General features: G+C 43.2%; 1 protein-coding gene across 1 annotated transcript; it reads right to left on the reverse strand.

Moving 5' to 3' along the window:
* Positions 1-354: 354 nt before the first annotated feature.
* RNF139 (ring finger protein 139) lies at positions 355-7,474 on the reverse strand. Its single transcript, XM_054294110.1, has 2 exons — positions 7,294-7,474; positions 355-2,409 (listed from the first exon to the last, which is right to left on the reverse strand). Exons 1-2 carry the CDS (start codon positions 7,472-7,474, stop codon positions 599-601), a joined length of 1,992 nt encoding a protein of 663 aa, XP_054150085.1. The 3' UTR covers positions 355-598.
* Between the last annotated feature and the right edge of the window lie 15,293 nt (positions 7,475-22,767).

Consider the following 22,767-nt stretch of genomic DNA (forward strand, 5'->3'; position numbering starts at 1 on the left):
GGAGGGTCGGACACGTCCATGGCATGCGCTTTGCTGCTGCACCAGAAAGCTGAGCAGTGTCGCCTTTTGTTCCACATACGCAAATGCTATAGCATTAAGTCTACCAACCTACTGTTTTGTTTTTTTTTTAAACACGACTCACTAGTTTTTTGCAATAAAGCTCTGCTAATACTGAATTTTTAAGTAAAGCTGCTTTGGCTCAGGCTTTCATTTTCTGAGTTGACCAGCTGAACAGTCTATTTTCACCAGTATTTTTCATTTGCATCCAGAAGACATTGATTGGGGATTACTGGTATACAGTCTTTGGCACAGCATTATCACCACATCAATTAAAGAGTGTTTTGTCCAACCATCTTAAAAACGTGAAAACATTTTATTCCATGTACAATAATGTACATAATTTTAAGGTGGTCATGAAAGAGACCAGCAAAAATTAGAGGTATATTTACAGTAGCACACACCACAGTAAACAACCACCATTCACAGACTCAACATTGAGATACTGCTGTTGTGCTTAAGTACAATAACTACAAAGTGATACTTTTATTCTGTTGGAGTCAATCTTGAACAAATAGCTCACGGCTTAGTAAAGAACATCCTAATCACCAAGAGAGTTAGAGTCAACATTAAGAGTCTCATTCAAGTGCTGTGCCTCACAGTCGCCATCTTCCTCATCACTATCAGAACTGTCATTATCTTCATTTAATTCATTTTCAGCATCAGCAGCTTCTTCTGCAACCCGTACAGGATTTTCATTTGGCGCTACAAACCCGTTGTTGTTAGAGATATTGGCGTTTTCTTTGTCCTCAATATACACTTTCTGATGGCACATCGGGCACGTGTCCTGAATGTACAGCCACTTCCGAAGACAAAGTGCGTGGAAATAATGGTTGCATGGAGTAATGCGCGCAGAGGTGGTGAACTCGTGGTAGCAGATTGCACAGACGTCATCAATTTCCTGTAACCGAGCTCCTTTCACCTCTGGAAGCGAGTTGATTTTCTTCACAGCAGTGCGGCGGTTTATAAAAGTCTTCCAGCCATTCTTGGCTTGCAGGTAGATGTTGAAGTACGCGTGCAGACACATCATGCAAGCGCGAATCTTGCTTCCCGATTCAAAAACCATCGTGTAAGCTCCATTTCCAAACATGATTACTCCAAATATAAACTCAATAATATTGCCAGTTGAGCGAACATAATAGACATAATCATCAAGTTTTTCCCATAGCACATTATAGTAGCCATCAATCATAAACAATATATAAACAGTGATAGAAACTATTACTTTTAGGCAAAGCTCTACACAGAAAGCTGTGACTGCAAAAAGCCAAGTATTTAGTGCATAGTGGTGCCAGAGGATGTAACTGAGCAGAACTGGAAGAATGAAAAGGCAAGCGGAGACAAACAGTACAGGAAAGTGTCTGCGGAACGATGACACGTGGGAGGCACTGAGAGACATCAGCACGGGGTCTGTCATTCCATGGATAAAATGCAGGACTGCGGTCAACAAAAGGCACATGTTTCGACTCAGGCGAACTAATCGTTCCTCTGGTTTCAGCCCACTCAAACCAGTCTGCAGAGCCAAAATGAAAAACAAGACGGGGGCTACAAACCCAAGCCTTTTGTCATCCTCATCGGTTGACCCAATGAAGGCCAGGATACCGAGTCCCAAATAATGCGCTATCGAGGAAATGACGGCACTCATGCCCAACACAGTTAAAGTAGAGTCACACCCACTTATGATCAGGCTGCAGATCAGTTCCCAACAGTTATCCCACGATATCAAGAAGAATTTTTCTTCTGTGTTGTTTTCAGCCATCTTTACTACATAAGTTAATACCACAGCTTGTGCTGTAAGTCTTGTTAGCCAAAAGACACGGAGTACAGCTGGAAACCGAATCCTTTTCCATGTGTCTTCCATCAAGAGCTGTAATCCATAAATACGATACATGTGCCTCACCAGCAGATAAACGTATCGTACCGAATAATAGAACCACTTAATTTTTGTAGCTAAAATGGCTGTGGTATTTAGTGTCAGAACTAGGCCTGAAATAAAAACAAGTACTTGCCGGACATTTAAAGGTAATTCAACAACCAAGCCAATTACAGGAATCAGTATATCCAGGATGATGAGTTGAGAGTATATGGATTGCATGTTTAGCAAGGTAACATATCCAATTCCAAAGGTAAGCTGAAGGATGGAAAGTGCCATCCATAGCGAAGGTCCTTTATGTGGGAAAATCTGAATTCCGAACGCAGCTGTGTTGTAGGCACTGTAGAAGTTTATGTGCAAAGCAGCATAGTAATTCACCAACACTGAAGTTGCAGCCAGCAGAAACGCTGAGGTGATCATGTAGAACTTGAAAAGTGCTCGCTGTTGTAAGACCAGAACAACGCTGGATACAAAGACACCTAAAACCAGATTGAAATAATTTAGTTCTCAGTAGAAGTTTAACAACAGATTTTAACCTATTAGCTCTGGAGCTACATTTATTTAAAGTATCACTTCCCCATTAGTCACTTGTAACTTTGCATTACCAGTGGTGCCCTTTTCAGAGAACAAGCAAGAGGGCAAGTTAATCTCTGCATTTAACATCTGTGCACCTCACCTGTGATGCAAAGCCACTGCAAGCCCTAAATCACAATTACTATGAAGTTTGTTGCAGTTTTAGACTAGATTAGTGACAACTCCCAGCCTTTCAGCCTTAGTCCTGAAATCCAAGGATAGACAAGTTCTAAAAATAAACCAAAAAAACTCCAACAAATAAAGCATCACCTTTATAAAGAAAACTCATAAAAAAATAACTGAGTAAGATTTACTAAGTGTCCTAATTCACTTGAGCAAGGCACTCAACTACAGCTGTACATCATGGAGTACTAAAGATAAGTAACCAAAACACTTTAGTTAAACTCTTTAATGGGAAAATAGTGAAAAATTGCTGTACTTTGCTGTGGAGAAGGCACTTCTATTTCCCTTCAGTTTGCTTGTATTTCTGGTGAGTGGTGACAAAGGTCACATGAGGAACACTTTCCACAGTACACAGTTTCTGTGCACAGAATCCAAAACTGCACCAATTGCCTCTTTGCCAATGCCAGTGCAAACTTGTCTGTCTTGCTGTAAGTCAGATTTAGGCCTTGAAATTCCTGTTTGCTAACCGCTCCCTCATACTGACCATAACCACATCTTGACCGTGCCTGGCAAGTCTGCACCTTCCTATGAGAAATCCTATCAGAGCTACTGCAGCATTGGGAGTTTGGGGTTACAGGTCCCTGCAGTAAACTTCTGCAGTGTAATTTATGAATTCCATCACTGTGCACCACATAGGTAAGAGCTCTGCCCTCAGAGGTGTTAAATTAAAAAGCACTTAGCACTAGATAAATTTCCTTAAACAGTTTCTTTTTCAGGAAACACACTGCCTTTGTTTTGGACTTCTCAATCAGCTTCCACCCTATGCAACTGCTTTCTCATCGAAACCAGTTTGGAGAGATTTCTATCTCCACAACTTACATTTGATTCTAAGTTGCTTTCAATCTCAGCACTAAAACCAATGAAATCAAGAGTAATCCTCTTTCTGCTGGAGGGCAGCGTCAGTCTTTTCTGACAGTTTAGGCTGTTCTAAATCCACCATAAACAAGTGTTTCAAAAAAATTAAGCCATAGCCTCTTGATCATGAAAAAAAAACTTTTAAAATAGCATAAAAAAACTTTAAAAAAAACCCCAAAACCCAACAACCAAACACTCAAAAATATACCAAAAAAACCTCAAACCACCTTCAGATCCTGGAGGATTGAGAAGAAGGGAGAGGACCAACATGAATCACCTGCTAAAGGCAGGCTACAAATAAAGTTATGAATTTGCCTGAAAAATATTCCTTGCCAGTAGCACTGGCTGATATAAACACATTCTCCTTAATCAATCATTAACCTGGTTAACTGTGTGAAGTGGACTGAGGAAAAGCCTCTATCAGTTTTCATACAGCCCCTTGCATCGTAGCTCAGTTCTTCCAGGAAAAGCTGAATATTGCTTCCATGCAGCACTTTCTACAAAGTAAGCTTGACAGTTGTCTTGTCATTTTAACCACCACAAACATCTTTAGGAAAGCCAGTACTGCTGACGAGTTTGTAGCCTTTGTCTTTTCTCAGGAGTCACAGAAAAGGCTCACATGTCTGTGCAAGGTCATTATTTATGTAATTGTGATCATTTGAGCCAAAGGAGATGCATTTTGCAGTAAGCAGGCTGCTCTGAAACACGCCTTACCAAAACCTATTTTTGTGCCTTGCAGTGGCAGTAACAGGCCTGTATTTAGATACTGCAGGTCATCCTGAAACACTGACGTTTCACATGCAAGACACATCTCTAAAAACAGTACAGCAGTGAGTCAATAGAGCTTGTCCTACTGGTTCCTCTGAACAGGCACTAACAAAAGGCACAGCACGTCTCTGTTAATACATATAGGGAAAAGTCAAGGCTCACTGGAGACTCAAAAGACCCTAAGAGGTAACAGATCTCAGAAGGGACAGTGGGCACTCCTTTCCCCCATCTCCGTTTATGTCACTTAGTCCATCTCAACATGGGGAGACTTTGCCCTGCCCTGTGCCCTTCAAAACAGTAAGTGTTTTTCCATTTTCCCTCTGCTAGGAAATGCTGCAGTTCCTCCTTTGATAAGGTTTGTCTCTCTACTCATCTTTACTATTTCTACCTGTGCCACCCCATTGGCAACTGTCCCAGTATGGCCTCCAAAAACAGCACTGAACCAAACCACGCTGCACTTGCTTTTAAAAGAATTTCTTGTGTTACAATGAATGTCTCTGTCTCATTTTTTTTCCTTTAAATCCTGAAAATTGTTAGTATCTTCATAGCCACCCACCACTTAGGATTTGACTTTCAGTCATGTGCAGGGGACAATCACTTTTACACATCAGCACTTCGTTCATGTGGAACTGCCAAACTATTTTTCCCTAGCTCCAGTCATTCTATTTACTTCCACATCTTTCTGCAGACTCAAGTATTTATAGAACCCTTCTCAAAACTCAGTGTCCTCTGAGTTTTGACTGCTGTCTGAGGTGACAGTCACACACTCCTGGGGGTGGTGGCTCTGCTGAAATTGAGATACTTAAACCCAGTGCAAAGATACGAAAGGTAAACATTGCGTTGGGGACAAAGCAAGGTTAACCAAAAACAGGACAGGAAACATGCTCCAGCTGTGGAAGTTGGTTCTGTGCCATGCATAAGTCTATTTACTTGTGTAGAGTGATGGAAGAATCAGACCAAGGAATCCTGCTGCAAAACTTTGTAACACCCACACAGATCTGTATTAGCATTCCCGAAGAGCTGTACTCCCAGAATATTTCAGAACTGTTTAACATCACCTCCAAAAATCATCAATCTCTCCAGAGCTTCAGTCTTTGTGTCTGGTGGACAGATTGCCCATTTATCCTGTGCTGTTGTGCTACAGGGAAAGTTTGGATCAGTACTTCAAAGTCTGCAAATGGTAAGTAAAAGGACATTTTCCCATTGTTTAAATACAGAATGATCCAAAAGAACGAGATCACTTTCCTAATAGCAGCAAAAACCCAATCCTGTAATCCTTAAATTCAGATGAGAAAAAAACATGCAAAAGCACTCTGTTGTCTGAACCACATGGAAGGTGTTTAAGATCATCTTTAGGTGCCTACATTTAATCTTCAATTTTGGAACACCAAGATCCACAGACCCCTTTCCTAAATGTTCAAGGTAAGTTTCTTGGCATAAAACACTCCCAAAGCTTTTCTGCAGAAGGCAAAAATTACCCTCTTCTTCACCCAACCCCTTCCAGAAGAGTGCTCATATAAATGCAAACCTCAATCCCAGTACCACACGCTTGAGGGACATCAGTGAACTACATATCCACCTCTCCTTTACACAGGGGGGATTCATTTTGATGCTCTTCTTACAGCATCTGGATCATACGAGGAAGGGCTCCTAAAATTAAGTTGGTGGGGCACTGCAATGCAAATTTTTTTAAAAAGAATTATCTCTCTTGGCAACTCCATAAGTGTTGAACAAAAGGTGAAGAAAATGGGAAGCAGGGGGGAAGAGCCCCTGCTCCCCATCCCAGACACACCATACTCATGGCAGGCAGGCAAAGGAGGCAACTTAGGGCCTCCTCAGCATCACTTCTCATGTGAGCATGGACTTCCCCTGACATCCTTAACCAAAGCAATAATAATAAACATAAAACATATAATAAATGTAAAAAGTCAAAATAAAACACCTGCTGCGTTTTGTTACCTCCTTCCTTTGCTCTCCTCTCCTGCTGCCTTGCTATAGGTTATTGTTTAATTTTTCCCCCTCTACTCCTCGACTTGTGTGATGCAGTCACAACTCACTTCTCACTGTGCACATTTCCTTTAACCCCCTCTTCTCTGCTTCCTGCCCCAAAAGCTGTACTGCCTATTTCCTTCCTGTTTTTCTTCTACTATAAACGTCAAAGAAAATCCATCTCTCTCGGGCCTGCAAAAAAAACCCCAAATAAAACCGAAACAACTTGATTTGTGTTCTCCTTCCTGCCTCAGGGTCTCCAGCTCCAAACCGTGATCTGCAGCACAGCATCACCTGCACAGCAGCTCACTGAACGGGACTGCCACTGAACCGAGGCTATGTAAGAACCCAAGTTAACGACATTGGAAACAGTATCACCGAGTTATACCACTGACTTTCATCCATCATGGGAAGAAAAAAAAAAAGCTTGAAAATAACCATTGGCAAGTTTCAAGAGGCTTCTCTTTCCACTGTGAACCAAATTCCCGGCACTTCTGAACTGCTGTTGCTAAAATAAGGCTTTAACAGCGTATTTCAGGAAGACATCACGCTATCCAAAGGGTTTTTAAAAACCTCATGAAAACCCTATACCCACTGAGTCACATGTCTTCCGCCCTCAAAGCCCCCAGAGCGGGAGGGGGGGTCACAGCCCCGAGCCCTCGCCGGCTCCATGCACCGCTACGGGGGCAGGAGGAGGCGGAATGACCGGGGAGACAGATCGGGGGGGTGAACGGGGCCCGGAGCGGGCACGAGGGGCCGAGGTGATGATCCAGCCCGGGCGGCCGAGCAGGGGCTCGGCGGTGGCCGAGAGGAGCCGGTGGGGACGGGAATCGGGGCCGGGGGAAGGGGAGAGCCGGGCCGCAGCACGAACAGCAGCAGCCAGGCGCGGGTGAGGGGCGGGGAGCAGCGGCGGCCGCGCCGTGCCCGCGGTGCGAGCGGGGCCGCCGGGGCACGGTCCGTGTCTCTCGGGAGGGGAGGAAGGGAAGGCGTCTCACCCAGCAGCCGCAGCAGCGCGCCCAGCAGCGCGGCGCTCACGGAGCCGCCCGGCAGCGGGGCCGAGTTGAAGATGGCGTCGATGAGGAACAGGCTCGGCACCCGCAGCGCGACCTCCAGCCCGGCCCGCAGCCGCGGGCCCAGCCGCAGCTGGGGCAGCCGCGGAGGGCCCGGGGCCGCCATGCCCTGCGCGGGGGGGCAGGCGGGCCGCCTCTCTCCGCCGGTGGAGGAGCGGAGGGGGCGGGAGCGAAGGAAGGGAGGGAGGGAGGGCGGCCGGGAGCCGCTACCGCCCCGCGCCCGCCGCCCGGCGCGCCCGGCTCTCCCGCGCCGCCGCCTCCATGTTCCTGCGCGCGCCCGCGGCAGCGCCGCCCGCCGGCTCGGGGGCGGGGCCGCGCCGAGGGGGCGCATGCGCAGCCCCGCCCCGGGACTGCCGGGGTCGGTTGGGTCGGGGAAGGGCGCGGAGCCGCCGGGGCCGGGTCGTGACCCCGCAGCGCTCTCAGGGCCGCCCCCGGGCTTTCCTCAAACACCTCCAGGGACTGTGATCCCGCCGCTTCCCGGGGCAGCCCATTCCAGCGACTGATCAGCCTTCTCTGAAAAACTTCCTGATGTCCAACCTAAACTTCCCCTAGCGCGGCTTAAGGCCATTTCCTCTCAGCCTGTCGGTGCTTTCGTGGGAGAAAAAACCGACCCGCACCCGGCTAAAGCCTCCTTTCAGGGAGTTGTAGAAAGCTGTAAGATCCCCCTTGGATCTCCTTTTCTCCAGGCTGAACGTCCCAGCAACCTCAGCTGCTCCTGGTGCTCAGGCCCCTTCCCCAGCTCTGCTGCCCCTCTCTGGCCACGCTCCAGCTCTTCAATGTCCTTCTGTAACTGAGGGCCCAGAGCTGGCCCCAGCACCGGACGGACACAGCTGGGGGGGCTGTGACCGCAGCACGGGGTGCCAAGGGACAGTCCCTGCCCGGGTCCTGCTGCTCACGCTGTTCTCATGCAATCCCCGGTGCCGCGGGTCTCCTTGCCCCTGAGGGCACGCCCTGGCTCAAATGACGGCAGGGCAGCGGGCCTGCTCCCATGAGCGCTTCGGCCCCTTGTGTCCCTAAAGTGCCCCTGAAGCCCAGCCTCGGCAGGAATCCCCTGCCAGCCGTAAAGAGGCGGGTTCGTGCTGCAGCCCCTCGGGAGGGGTCAGCCCCGTGTCCCCACCCCGCAGCGCTTCTCACGGCCGCAGTTTTGCCCCGCGCTGTCCGGGAATGTTGGAGTGCTCGGTACCGTCCAGGGCTGACAGGGAGCTGTACAGCCTGATTAAATGGGCTTTAGTCAGAATTCCCCTTTCTCTTGAGTCGGATGCACAAGACCTGTCTTAGCCAATGCATAACCATAGAGAGGGATCAGAGGAAGAAAGGCATTTTCCTTTCAAATCCTCTCTCCTTTCTCATGCATTTTCACAGAAGCCACAGATACAAGGGCAATTGGGAACTTCAAGCTGCCTTGATTTTTCATCAAGAGCTGTAGTGATAGGACAAGGAGTAAAGGGTACGAATTAAAAGAGGAAAAATTTGGGGTAAACATAAAGAAGAAATTTTCTGCTGTGAGGATGGTGAGACATTGGAACAGGTTCCTTAGGGAGGGTGTGGCTGCCCCAACCCTGTCAGTGTTCAGAGCCCGATTGGATGGGGCTCTGAGCAACCTGGTCTAGAGGCAGGTGTCCCTACCAGGCTGGGACTAGATGATCTTTAAGGTCCGTTCCAACCCGCTAACATTCTGTGATTGTACCATTTTTACTAAATAAAGAAATTATTACTAAATTGAAAGCAATGTGTAACAATGTTAGCCCATCTGAAACTGGGACATTTCCCACCCCATCCCTTGTGGGAATTGAAAGTTCCAGGACACAACTGAGATGAGCTTGTGAGCCTGTTGGCATCTGCCACGCTGCAATTTCCCAGCAGTGTCTGCCTGCTGCTTCACCTGCTGGGGCTCAGCCTTTGCACGAACCTCATTTGTCCATGGCTTAAGCCCTTGGAAGCCTTTCTATTGTTTCCAAAGGGGTTTGGATCAGACCACAACAGTATTGCACAGGAATTTTCCTAAGCAATGCCCCAGCTAACAAAGCCAGAAATGTTGCCAGATTGCTAAAGGATTGTATTACAAAATCCATGGACGTGGACAAAGTGCAAGTTTTAATCACATACTGAGAGGCATTACTCTGACCTAGTAAGTCTCCCCACAGCAAATAATAGAGGTCAGGGTTTAAAATGTGAAAACGTTTGAAGACAGCTGAATCACAGTGATTTGGACTTGCCTGAATCATTTTGCTTCTCAATTAAGTATAAAGCTGCTGAATGTAAATAACAGTATTTGATTTGAAATTAAAACCAATGTTTTAATTTCAAATCAAGCACATTAGAGTACTTGATAAATCCCAGTAATATATATGAAGATATTAATTTCAAGAAATGAACAACTCAAAGCACTATTTATGGAAATGAAATTACCTGACTTCCCAAAGACCTTTCAATTTCATTTAATATTCTCCTCTGTAAAGAGTATCTTAAATCTATTTTTGCAATACAGGCTTCAGGATCAGAGGTGATGCTGTAGTACATATTTATATTGCTTTAAGGACACGTGGATTAAATGGAACCCATTAATGGATTTTCAAGTTTAAATACAATCATTTACTGGTATATTTTACAGATGTTATTTGGGCATGTAAGTGCAGTCATGGGTGTCTGCAAATTACTTTGTGCATGAACACTTCCAGGTTGTATACATTCCAGAAATCCTAATGTTAGTAAGGATCATCACATCAAATGAGTATGTTTTACACAAATTTTTCAGAAAACCTATTTCTGTTAGGACACCTACTTTTGATTTCAGTTCAATTAAAAAAAGGTAAATCTAAACTGGATTTTCAGGCACATGGATGCAGGATGATGACATCTGCTGGATATATTTCATTTTGCAATTTGCACCACCTAGCTTTAACTAGAATAATAAACCAAATTCAGCATGGTTACACAAGCACACCTCTGCTGAAATCACTTCAGTCATACACACAAGTGCAGGAAAATTTGGCATATAATTTTGAGAGTTAAATCCAGTCTCAACTTCTGTGTACATTTGGGAGTTAAATACTATTCCCGGTATATTTCTATTAATGCATCAAAAAAAGTTTCCCTGGTTGAGGAATTCTTCAATTTCTCATTGATAAATAACATACAAATTAAGAAGAAAGCTGCTTCATTTGTCTGTATAGATGCATTGTTGAGGGGAAATAGCTGGCTCAGGATGAAGGTTGTTCCCTGGAGTGTCACTAGGACTGGGTGTACCTGCCCTGGCTGGGTGTCAGGTGTCAGGCCCACACCCAGGACACAGCAGCACAAAAGAACAAGCCCTAGGGAGCTGTTTCATAATAAATAAGAATGTAATATTCAAAAATAGTTTCAGAATAACTTAATACACCTCATGTACGAGGCTGAGTCAGACAGATGCAGATCAGTCTATTTCAATAACAAGTCACTGGAATTCTTTGATGTTCTTTACAGTATGTGGCAGAAGGTTGGGGTTTACTCTGTCATGTAAAAATGATTGTTGAGGTATTTTTGATAGTTTGGAGTGGTCTAAGTTAATACAATTCTTTTCAAAAACTTAGCTTTTTTTTTCATCTGAGATTTTTAGAACAAGAGGAACTGCATAAATGTAAATTATCAGCTGTATAAGTCACATGCCTTGAATTAACTGGACATAAGAGAATTTTTATTATCTTCTGGAATGGTAGAACAGCCTATTTTCTATGTCAGTCTGCTGAGACCTTGCTTAGGGGCTGTGCCTGTATAATATGACGAAATCTAAACCCACTTTTTAGCAAAACAACTTTAGATTTCTTGAAACTGCCCCATTTGCTTGAATGCTCTCATGATCCCTTTGAGCCAAAGGCTTTATTGGATTAATGCAAGTGCTCACATCGGATAGTGAAAAATCACATGGTCTTGCAAAAATCACATTTTCATAATTAAAAAGAATAAAAATGCAGGGAGGGTTTTAAGAGGATTAGCTTTTTTTTTTTTCCCTAATGACATGATCCTAAAAAACTAAATGCACATAATACCTTTGCCTTGAAACACCCTGTGTAAATTTAGCCTGATTCAGTAACAGTAATTTTTGTAAGAATGAAAACAGTTGTCTCCCAAGAAAAACAGTGCAAATGCACATGTCAACTGTGTTTTAGTTTGCAATATATGTAGCAAAAAATCCATAAACTATTCCCAAATTTCATTTCTCCTTTCCAGAGACCTTTTGCAGTGGATTCTCTGATATTGTATTGCATTCCTCGTATAAGAATAAAGCTCTGTGCAATCTATCTTTCTTTTTGTTGTTTTTCATTACGATCACTAAGGATATCTGTATTTTGGACTGAAACAAAAACCAAAAGCTCATGAAAGGAACCTAAGGTGGATTTTCTTCTCCTAGGATGATCTTATTGCATTAAATAGACTGATCTGCATTTTAAAAAAGCCAAATATCAATGTTTTATTAATGTGGGCTTTGGTGGTGGACTGAGCTGCAGCTGTGCCTTGGTGAGCAGCTCTGTGGCTCCTGCAGAGCACAGCCCGTGCCCCAGCTCTGCCTGGTGCTGTTGGTGTGAGCTCTGCTGGGACAGCACAGTGCCCACAGGCACAAAGATGCACAGCTCTCCCACATCTCTGGTGCTCAGACCTGCATATGGGGCACTGCCAATGCAGTAATGGCAAAATATTGAAAGATGAGTGAACATATTGCTGCCTAAAGTTCAATAGAAATTATTTACACTCATATGAGTATTTTTAATATTGTTATTAACGACACCACCAGTCTTCACCCAGGAGTAGTTTATATCTGCGTCTTCTTCTGAAGAGAAAAAAGCAAATCAAAGTAATATTTTAAAAGCTAAGATAAAACCTGTAAATATAGATATTAATATTGATATTGATATTGATATTGATAAGATAGGGATCTTCTGAACATATTAAGAATTTCCCTACAAAAATCCATGTGGTTAAGATTAGTTATTAAGTTTAGGTTTTAGTCCTTCTCTACAGCTAAATGCCATGGGCTTAGATAGCATGTCTTAAAAGATGCTAACAAAGCAGAAAGAGATTTACTTATAGTTAACATGTAGCAAACCAAATTGTAATAACTTGTTCGTGTGAAGGATTGATTTTGATTTCTTATCTGCACAATATCTGTAACATAGGGTTTTACAGTTGTCTACAGAACAAAACTGTGCAGATAAAAGGCCTTTGGCCTTTACCTTCTGCGAAAATAAAAAAGGGCTAAGAGAACAAAGTATATTAACAGTTACTCGTTGGCACATTTGTCTCATTTCCTAACTCTGACCAGCATCCTTAGAGACAAGGAGGATGTCTCAGGAGTGCAGCCCCTTCCCGCGTGTCCCCTGCTCCGGACGGGACGGACTGACGGACAGCCCCGTGGGCCCTGCCCAGGCCGCTCCCCTCCGGCCTCCCCGGTCCCCCCCATCCCCTCTGTGCCAGGCTCTGGGAAATGCACCGCCTTAGATCGCTCCTCCCAGATCCCTCCTGATCCTTGCTGTTGTTGTTCTTTTGTTTTCCAAGCACTACACGGAGAAATATCTGTCTTTCCTAAGTCTCCACACACACATTGCAGCTCCTGCTGCAGAGATTTACCTCCTTTCCCAGAGCTGCTGACTCTGTGTTCCAGGCCTGATTTGAAGATATAACTAAGCAAGCAGAAACCAAAAGAATGAAGATTCCTTTTTTTTCTCATTATTGCCATGTGTTCTTTTGTCTCCTGCCATTGTTTTCGAGTGTTTGAGTACATCTTGCTTGAAACAGGCAGTATTATGAGCTTGCCTGTTGCATATCATCCCTTTTCTTAGTGGTTTTCCCAATCCCCTAATCCTGTTATTAATCCATAGAAAAAAACCAGCATGCTTTCCTACAAATTGCATACGCAGTAAAAACAGGTCTAGAATGTTCAAGTAGTAAAATATTTTAAAAGTATCTCAGATCAGATGCTAGAAATTTGTCCTAGGAATTAATATTCATTATATTTCTAATATTTCTGTATTTTAATATTAGTTTCTGTTTTGTAGCTGTTCCTGACTATTACTTATTTTAATGGAAATTCAGTATCTATTTGTTCAAAGAAAAATGTATCTGCTAAAACAGGGGGAAGCTGGAACACCCTGACAGCTGGTGCAGCACATTTTTTCAATTGTCAGACAGCAGCTCAGAAATGGTGTGCCTGAGAGGGGGGAATGGAAATGATTGTGATATTGTGTGTGGAGCACATGGAAAAGCACATGCTGCCATCATAGCAGTTTTTCTGGCCTCAGCCATGCTTTGTGTTAGGCAGCTGTAAATGTAAGAAATAAAATGCAGATCTAGTGTTAATTTTTAAACTCATTAATGAAAATTTTCCCTTTGAAGCAACAAATAAAGTAGCAGCTGTACCTTGCACTGTATGTTTGTGGTTTTTTTGCAGCTAAGGAGATTAATTATACATTACACTCAGCATTTTTTCCCCTTACAAGGTGATGCATGACTGTATGTGGGGAGTTTGTATCACTGAAATGCAAGATCTGCTTATTCCAATTCAATATTTGCTCAGTTATTTAGTAACATCTGGAATGCAGTTATAGAACTCCTGATTTACAAAGTGAAATAACAGAGGGCAAGGCAAGTTCCTTTAGTTTGGGGCTTGACATTCAGTTTACCATTTGTGCTGCTTGTTTTGTGGAAGACAGAAGTGGAGAGAATCAGAATTTCACTGGGAACTGGCCATGGCACACCAGAAAATGTGGTCTTCCTGCAAACCCTGCCTTGTAGAGGAAATGTCATCTGTGAAACTCCTGTCACCCCTGAGCTGAGCCTGCCTGCCAGGCTTGCCTCTGCCTTGAGCTTCACGCTGCCATTCCCACTCTCACTGAACTTCACCGTCAGTACAGAGCCTTGGTGGAAGAAATCAGAGTGGAAAACCTCTGCTCTACTTTCTGAAGTGACATACAGGACAAGCCTGCCCCTAGTTCCCCTGTCCTCTGCCCACACAGTCCCAAACAGGAACTGTTTGCTGATCTGTGGGCTGCTAAATTTAGCTGGTTCTTGATAGCTGAAAACAGCTCACGGACCAGATTGTACTGCTGGTCACCAGCACCTGCAGCCAGATAACACCAGAGAGCTGATACAAAACTAGGTGCAAACAACTGACTGTGTCAGCTGCTCTCTACAGTAGCATTAAAATAATAGTAATAGTAATACTAACATTAATAACTATTATAGTTATTGTTATTACATACTAGAAAGAATAATTTTTATACTTTTGTCTGAAGTGATTTACCTCTCAGGATGATTTCAGTCTTCAGAAGAGTTGATCTGGGGGATATGTGTTCATAGACAACATGAGAGAGACAAAAGTAGAGAGAATGCAGAATTATACAGGAGACTAGATCTGCCATGGCAGAAGATGTGATCTTCCTGAAAGATCCTCCCTGGCTGAGGAGGATATCAAGGTGAATATCAAACTATAGCACTGGCTTTAATTACAGCCACATCAAATATTTGTGTTGGAACTGATACCACATGAACTTTGTTCAGCCTCACCTTCCACTGCAAGGTTAGTGTTTAATAACTATTAATGAAAACTGTAATTCCAGTTTTGATCAACACTAGTTTCCTACAAAAGCCACTGAAACTTGTGGTTTAATGTCAAAGTAGCATAATAATACAGACTTGAGTCCAGTTGTTTTCTTTAAGTTTTGGATAAATGAAACCCAGGATATTTGCAGGTATAAAGACAGAAGCTGAAACTCATGCAAATTTTTATGAATCAAGAAAGACAAATTTTGCATGGCTTGAAAGCTAAATTCCTCTTGATAGGGGAACTTCCCAAAGCAAAATTTCACTTCAAGCTGCTTGCTTGGGTGGTTGTGTAAACAGCTGGGAAAGCCTGTGTGGTACAGACAGCTGAGAGTGCATTTCCAGCCAGCCCCGTGGTGCTTGGTGGCCCGGCCAGAAGATGGCAAGCGTGTTTTGTGGGAGAGCAGAGCTGTGCCAGGCACACAGGTGTTCTGGTGCTGTAAGAATCAAACAATTCACAGTCAAGACTAGAAATGTTAACATTACTTATGTGATCCTTGTAAGGCTTGAACTGTGAGATAAGAAAAGAGACAAAAGCTGTGATAATTTACAGCTGCATATGCACAGGGGGAGGGAGGAAGGGCTCAGGGAGGCAAATCCCTCTGACCCCACTGACAGGGGATGTGCTCCTGAGGGATGCAGCAGGTGCCAGCCTTGCACCTCTGCTGCCCCACATTTAGTGTCTGCCTCTGTAAGAGCAGTTCTGAAACAGCCAAGGGAGAATCCCACACAGGTCACAAATAGTACCCAGCATCTCCTCCCAGCTCTGGGCTTTCTGACCCAGCATCCGCCCTCACAATGAGCAGGAGATGTTCCTTGCCTTATGAAGTGACAGTGAATTACAATCTTCAGTTAATTATTTGCTTTGCTCTGCTATTTCTTTCTTTCCTTCCATACCTTTGGCATGGGGAGGGGGAAGGACAGGCATGCAGTGAATTTAGATACTGCTTTACAGCCTGGCACTTCTCTCTCTCAGCTATCAAAGACTTGCAGTTCCTGAATCCTTTCCAGAATGCTACAGAGAGCTTTAACTTCCTTAGAAGTAGAATAATTCTGTCTAGTGCTCCAGCCACTGGTAACTGGATAAAGCTCTTTGCTTATCAACTCATTATTGAGTTGGCTGGAAGTGCAAATTGGAGAAAGCAAAATACCTGTTTCCCAGTAGGCGTTGAACATTCAGATTCTACAAAGCTCCTATTCACTGACCTGGCATTCCCCACTGTGGAAATAGTCTCTGTAGGGAAGACTAAATTGAAGGGATATATTTACCACTTAGGACAAAATGTCATGATCCTCATAATACCTCTAAGCTTACTGGAAATCATGTCAGAGTTTTGGACTTTACAAGAAGTGTGACTTTCTAGACCAGGGAGCTTTAGTGTAGTTGTAAGATAATCTGCTCGAGTAGAGAGCTGAATTGCTGACTCTGATTTTCATTTGTAGCCCTCAGCTGTTCTATCAGATATCCTGGGCACAGGTCACTGGTTCCCCTAAGGGTCAGGACAGAGGTCTTGAACTTAATTACACTTTGTAATATGAACTGTCTTAGGGACCCAAAGATAGGGTTGTGAAGAGATAGGGCAATATTACAAAGACATTTGTCAAAGGTTTTAGGCCAGACATGTTGTATCGCTGTGATGCAGCTGATTCAAAGGCACAGAACGTTTCCCACTGCTGCAGACTGTTTTAGGGGAGCTGTCAGGAGCCTCAGACAACATTTTAGCCACAGAAGAAGCTGAACAGGATGGCTCAGACAGGTGGGGTTTGAGTATTGATAATGCCTGAACTGGATTCCTCTGACCAGGCCATGAGGAGCTGCATTCACTCATGGACCAGAGAGAAAATGGACCCTCTGTAAAATGTTCCATTTTCTGTCATTGCTCAGGGTGAGCTCAAACTCTAATGCTGTGCAAACACTCCAGTCACTTTGGGCACAGATGGACTCAATGATCCAACCTTTACATTTCTATGATTCTGTGACTTGTGGTGGAGCTAAAGAGTGGAAAAGAATTTTTAGGAAAGAAGGCTGATGCAAACAAAATAGAACGTACCACAAAGAGGAGATAGGCTTTTTCTCCATGCATTTCCATTACGGTTGACTTTTGCTAAGCTGATTTTCATATGCACATTCTGAGCAGCTAGGAATGTCATGAACAAGGAATGAAACAGAAATTTTAGATGTCTCAGTAATCAAAAGTGTGCATGGAAATGATACAGGAAGGACAGATTTCTTCTGCTTATTGAAAACACTGCAGCTTTGCCAGAAATTTCAAATATTCCTGACAAGGATGATGTTATATATGAGGTTGAGGAAGAAGGAGTTACCCTCTCATCTCCATTTTTTCATTTAAGGTAAGACGTATTTTTTCTAGTTAAAAGCATTGCAGCCTTCAAATGAAAACATATCCATACACCAGCTGATTTTTTGAGGACAAAATAACCAGTGGTGGTAACATTCTCTGCATTCCTTCTGAGGGAAGGAAAAAAGTGGATGGCATAATATGCACCAAAAGATCATTCAATTAAGTATTACAGAAAGCTTTCCATCTCCAAAGGCAGCTCAGCACAGTGATGAGCTTCCTAGGGAGCTGTGGAAATTCTACTATTGATGGTTTTTATAACAGGGGGGCAGGGAGGTAGCTATGAAGATTTATTTTTATGCCTCCTATCAGTGTATTGATTTACATAACGTTCATAATTAATTTCTATACAGTAAATGATGGAGTGTTTCTAACATTTGTATTGTGCCACTGTGATGTGCTCTACTCTGTTCTATTCTATTCTATTCTATTCTATTCTATTCTATTCTGTTCTATTCTATTCTATTCTATTTAGCTGCACAGCATCTCTTCAAGGTGCAGTGAACTTGAAAAGGCCTCCTGCTGGGAAAAAAAAAATCTGGAAGGAAAAAACTTCTCTTCTACTGGCTTGGAAGTTCCTGTGTCCAGCTTACTGTTTCCACACAAGCCATGTGCCAGGACTGCTTTTCAAGAAATGTTCCTGGAATTGCACCTTTAGTCTTGTCAGGCATGACAATTCTTACAAAAGGATTTATTTGCACTGTCAGCAAAAAATTATGGTGTATTCTCCCTTCTGAGAGCCAAATTCTTGCTCCCTACACAGGATCTTATTAAACAGGATTCAGTCCCCACAGCTCAGTGCTGTGAGAAACCTTTGCAAAGTTGCAGTGTATGATTCCCAGATGTTTTGGCCGGGGTGTCCACAGTGCTGCTTTGAGTCTCTCTCTCTCTACTCACCCTTCTCTGAAATCCTTCCAAGAAAAGATAAAGTGGAGGGCTCACAGTGGCTTTAGCAGGATTTGGATCAGGCCATCTGGCTAAACTGCCTTGATCTGTTTGAACCAATGGACTTCTGTGTCACTGGTGAAATGGGAGGTCCCTGCTTTAATCCTTGTCCTCCCTTCATCCCAACAGGATGTGGCTTCACAGTGAACCAGACTATGGACTGAGCATCCTTTTCTCCCAGCCCCAGATTAGTTCCCTGCTTTGCATTATGCCATGAACACACCACTGCAGTTCTGGCCTGAGGAAGCAGATGGGATCACACACAAAGTGCAGGGATAAGGACAGACCCACCTGTGCCAGATCCTCCTCACTGAATTTGGGTGATCATCCTTTGAAAACCTGTTTGTACTTTTTCATTATCAGTGTCCCAAAACCTTGCAGTTCACATATGGTAAAGATTGTAACTACAGGAACTAAGAGCTTTAGCAGCTTTTCCATTATCTTTCGTTGATATTCCTGGAGGGAATATCTCTTGGGAGTCAGAATTAGCATTTTAAAAAAAGAAACTATCGAAATAAATTTAAAACAAACAAACAAAAAACCAAAATCAAAACAAAAAAACCCCCAAACAACCCTGAAAACTCCCAGTATTCCATTTTGGTGAGACTCTTCACAGGAAAAAATAAATGTCATATGGTCAGACTGGCTCAAACAAACTCCTAAGCAAACAGGCCTGTGGTAATTGTGGGAGGGAGGAGAAAGCCATGGAAAGAGCTTAATACATTAGAGCTCAGAGTAATGCTTCTGACTACCCAGGGCTGAGTAGCCTATCCCTTTTTTATTCTCTCTCTTGCTGCAGATTTTTGTAGCACTTTGTTTGGGCTTTTTTTTTTTTTTTCCCTAAGCCATTTTAAAAATAGAAACAGTCATAACTGGAATGCTTTTCTTCTTGTGTTGGAAGACAACAAATTACAAATGTGTCACTGGAAAATGATGCATAGGTATGTGTGTTTATGAACTTTGCATTTTTCCAAGGCAAATTAATCTCTAGAAAATACAAAAGAATTGTGATTGTTGCCCAAAGTCTGTCATACAGGGACCACCTACAGTGTTGATATTGTTACATCTTTGTTACATCTTTGTTTAACATTCTTAGAGACGTCTTGAACCACCCATTCCTGTTCCCACCAAGTTATGTTGCTGGATTTAATCAATATTTCATTTCTGTAGAGATTTTTGTCAGCAACCAACCTAATACACTAGTTTTACCTTTTCTTCTTTTTGATTTTGTGTATTGGAATAACATCCAGGATTTATATAATGGAATAACATTTAGCCATGAGGAGAAATTGTCAGCTATTCTCAGATTAGTGAGCTCAGTGGAATGAAAGACACCAGCTGAGCCAATGACGAATGGGGAAAGTTTCTCCAGAATTGGCATTATTTCTGTTTAATGACACAAAAATCAACCATAGGTGTCTAAATCTAAATGTTTTTCTTCAACTCTCAAGAGAAAATTATTATAACCACAGCTGTTTACCTTGTTTCTTCTACTGTAGCAGCAGGCATTGCATTAATAACAGTGATTTGTATAAATCCCAGCAATACTGTGGCATGCATTGCATGGTCTGCAATCAGTGCACATTCAGTTCATTTCACATGGAATAACCTGGGGGTGATTTCACCTTAGTTAATGAAAATTGACTGATCTGAGGAATAGAATTTGAAACTCTTTTATTTGAAATGAAGTCTGACAGGACTTTATGTTTCTAATATAAACATTGTAGAGACAGGTGACAAGCATTACTTAAGCAAGATACAAATATGTGCATAACAGAAGGTGTTTTTCTTACCTGTGGCAGTTCTGAGCCCTCAGTGCTGGTGCTGTCCAGGAGAAACTCCACAGCTTTCAATAGAATTCTCTGTTTTCTGAAAAATCTCCTGCTACAAGCCCTCCTTCTCTTCTTGCATTTGTCATTCCAGTCACTATTAAATCTTAACATCTCTTTTAAATGAAGGAATCAAAAATATACATGTATTATACCATATAAAATAATCAGATTTGAAAGCATTTTCTTCTGTAGCTTCCATATTTTGCTGTGCTCTTTCTCATTATACTTAATACAACTACACTTTTAAAATATATTGTGTGCAGCATGTCTTTCTGTGAGATCCAAGATGCACATTGTGAGCAGAGTGGGGAATTACAGGTCATCTAAACCTGGCTGGGATAAAAGTGTTAACCCATAGCACATAGAGAACATTCCTGGGTTGGACTAGGGGGATTAAGCAACATGAGCTGATTATGCTAATTTTCTTCATCTCCTAATGTCTTTGGATTTCTTCACTGAAGTTGAAAGAAAAATTCCCAGTGATTTATGTGTAGAGATATTTCAACCTTCATTTCCCAGAAAGATATCTGCTTTATATGATAAATACAAGATAAATATGAATTTGTTCTCTACTCAGCCAAACACTTTGTTTGCAAGAATTCAGAATCCAACAGTAAATGCTGGGTTACACAGACCTGGTTTTAGTGCTAATCAACCGCTGCAACAAAGTTTATTACACTGTTGCTTTCACTACCACCAAATACCTGGTAGCTTTTCACTACAATATGAGAGCAGCAAAGTGAGTGATTTACTTACATTGCCTGCACATTTTCTCATTCAGGCTGTTTTCAAACTCATGTAGTTTTCACATTACTTAAACAATTAACCACATGAAACCTCTTCTTCTCACTTCTCTGTCCCCAAAATACAATATTCCACCACACAAGCACATTAAGTCCCCATTCTGGGACACATTATCACCTCTGCTGCCATGTACACAGAGGTGGTTGGAGCAAGGACCAATTTGCTGTTTTCTAAATGTTCCCCACTTCCATATGTGCTTAGACATCAATAGAGATGGCAAATAAGGAATGAGATAAGCTGAACTGTAACTGGGAAGAGAAAGAAGGACTTCCTTTCCCATCTGATGCTTTTTGCCATTGTCTTCAATGTAATGCTGGAAGATCAGTTTAAGCAAGCAGTTACAGCAAGATATGGGAGCCAGCAGGTTTTTAGGATTAATTTATCCCATAATGGGCTATCCAAAGGAAATGCTGAGCCTCTCCTAATCACATTAAGAAGTCATGGTCCCATACCCAAGTGCAATGTATGACATCTTATTTCCTTGAAGTAATGAGAATTTTGCAACTGAATTCACTGGGGCAGGTTTTTGTGTTAATGCCTCCATTCCTGGCACTTGTTCTGCCTGCTGGAGCCAGTTCCAGGATGGCATGTACTTTCTGGGCAGATGGTTCCCCTGCAGCTCTGACTCTTGGTGCAATGTGGTTCCATGTCCCTTGATGGATGTGAGCCATCAGAGCCCTGCTCCTCTTCTCCATAGAATAATGCCTGCACACAGATGTGTGTCAGGGGACCTTTGGGTTGGATATCAGGAAAAGGCTCTTCACCCAGAGGATGGCTGGGCACTGGAACAGGCTCCCCTGGTCACAACATCAAGCTTGTCGGAGATCAAGAAGCCTTTGGACAATATCCTCAGGCACATGGTGGGATTCCTCAGGTTGTCCTGTGCAGGGCCAGGAGCCGGACACAATGACCCTTGTGGGTTCTTTTCAACTCAGGATAATCTAGGATTCAAATGCCTCTCCTCCATTGTCTTTGTCAACTTGTCAGGCGTTGCAAAAACTGTGATGGCTGAGGGACGTTAACATGAGAGAAAACAAAGCTCCTCCTGAGGCTTTGCTTTCTTTTAAAGTAAAGCAAAGGCATGGGAACATGTCCCTCCCTCCCAAGTGAGGGTACTGAGGCTGCAAGGTGCTGTCCCAGCTGCCAGTGGGTGCAGGTTCAGGCACAGTGCTCTGCAGCTGCACCAGCTCTGTGGGCTCTGGAGGCTGGGGAGAGTTGTGTCATGCGCTGTGTCCTCACTGGCCTGCTGGATGGTGCCATGAGCTGTGTCCTCATTGGCCTGCTGTTCTTATTCTTCTGAAGAGCAGAGCCACCTGCCTGCTCTGGTCACCTTTAGGTATGTCCCACACAAGCCTCTGCACCTTCTTAGTCCTTGCCCAGCCTCTTTGTCTCAGCTACTGCAGGCTTGGACTGGGATCTGGAAGGCCTCCAGCTGGAATACTCCTTGCTCCTGTTTCTCCAGTGCCCACCCAGGATCAGAACTGAAGTAATTGTACACAACAGCCTCAGCCTCCTGAGATGGCTGAACACATGTAACACATGGCTGACCTTAACACTGTGGATAAAATTATTACAGAAAATCACCTGACAGCTTCACCTCTGCCTCATTATCTGTATTATCCTCTTTCATGTAACATATTTCAGTTCCTCTGTTGCTTTCCCAGAAACAAGTGGAAACCACTTTAAGCAGTAAGAATAAATTTGTATAAAATGCCATGTTTTCAGATTGCTTTTAAACCATCTGAGGTGCTAATATGATATGGACATGACTTGGACACAAACTTCATTGCTGACAATAGAAAAGAAATTTGTAGTGAAGTAATTTAGTTTGGGGTATTTCTGTCAGTAAACAAGCAGGAGAACATTCCAGCAATTTATAATTTGTA

This window comes from Melozone crissalis, unplaced genomic scaffold (genome assembly GCF_028551555.1).
Source record: "Melozone crissalis strain CALT ecotype California unplaced genomic scaffold, PUWL_Pcris_2 ptg000002l_1, whole genome shotgun sequence".
Lineage (NCBI taxonomy): Eukaryota > Metazoa > Chordata > Aves > Passeriformes > Passerellidae > Melozone > Melozone crissalis.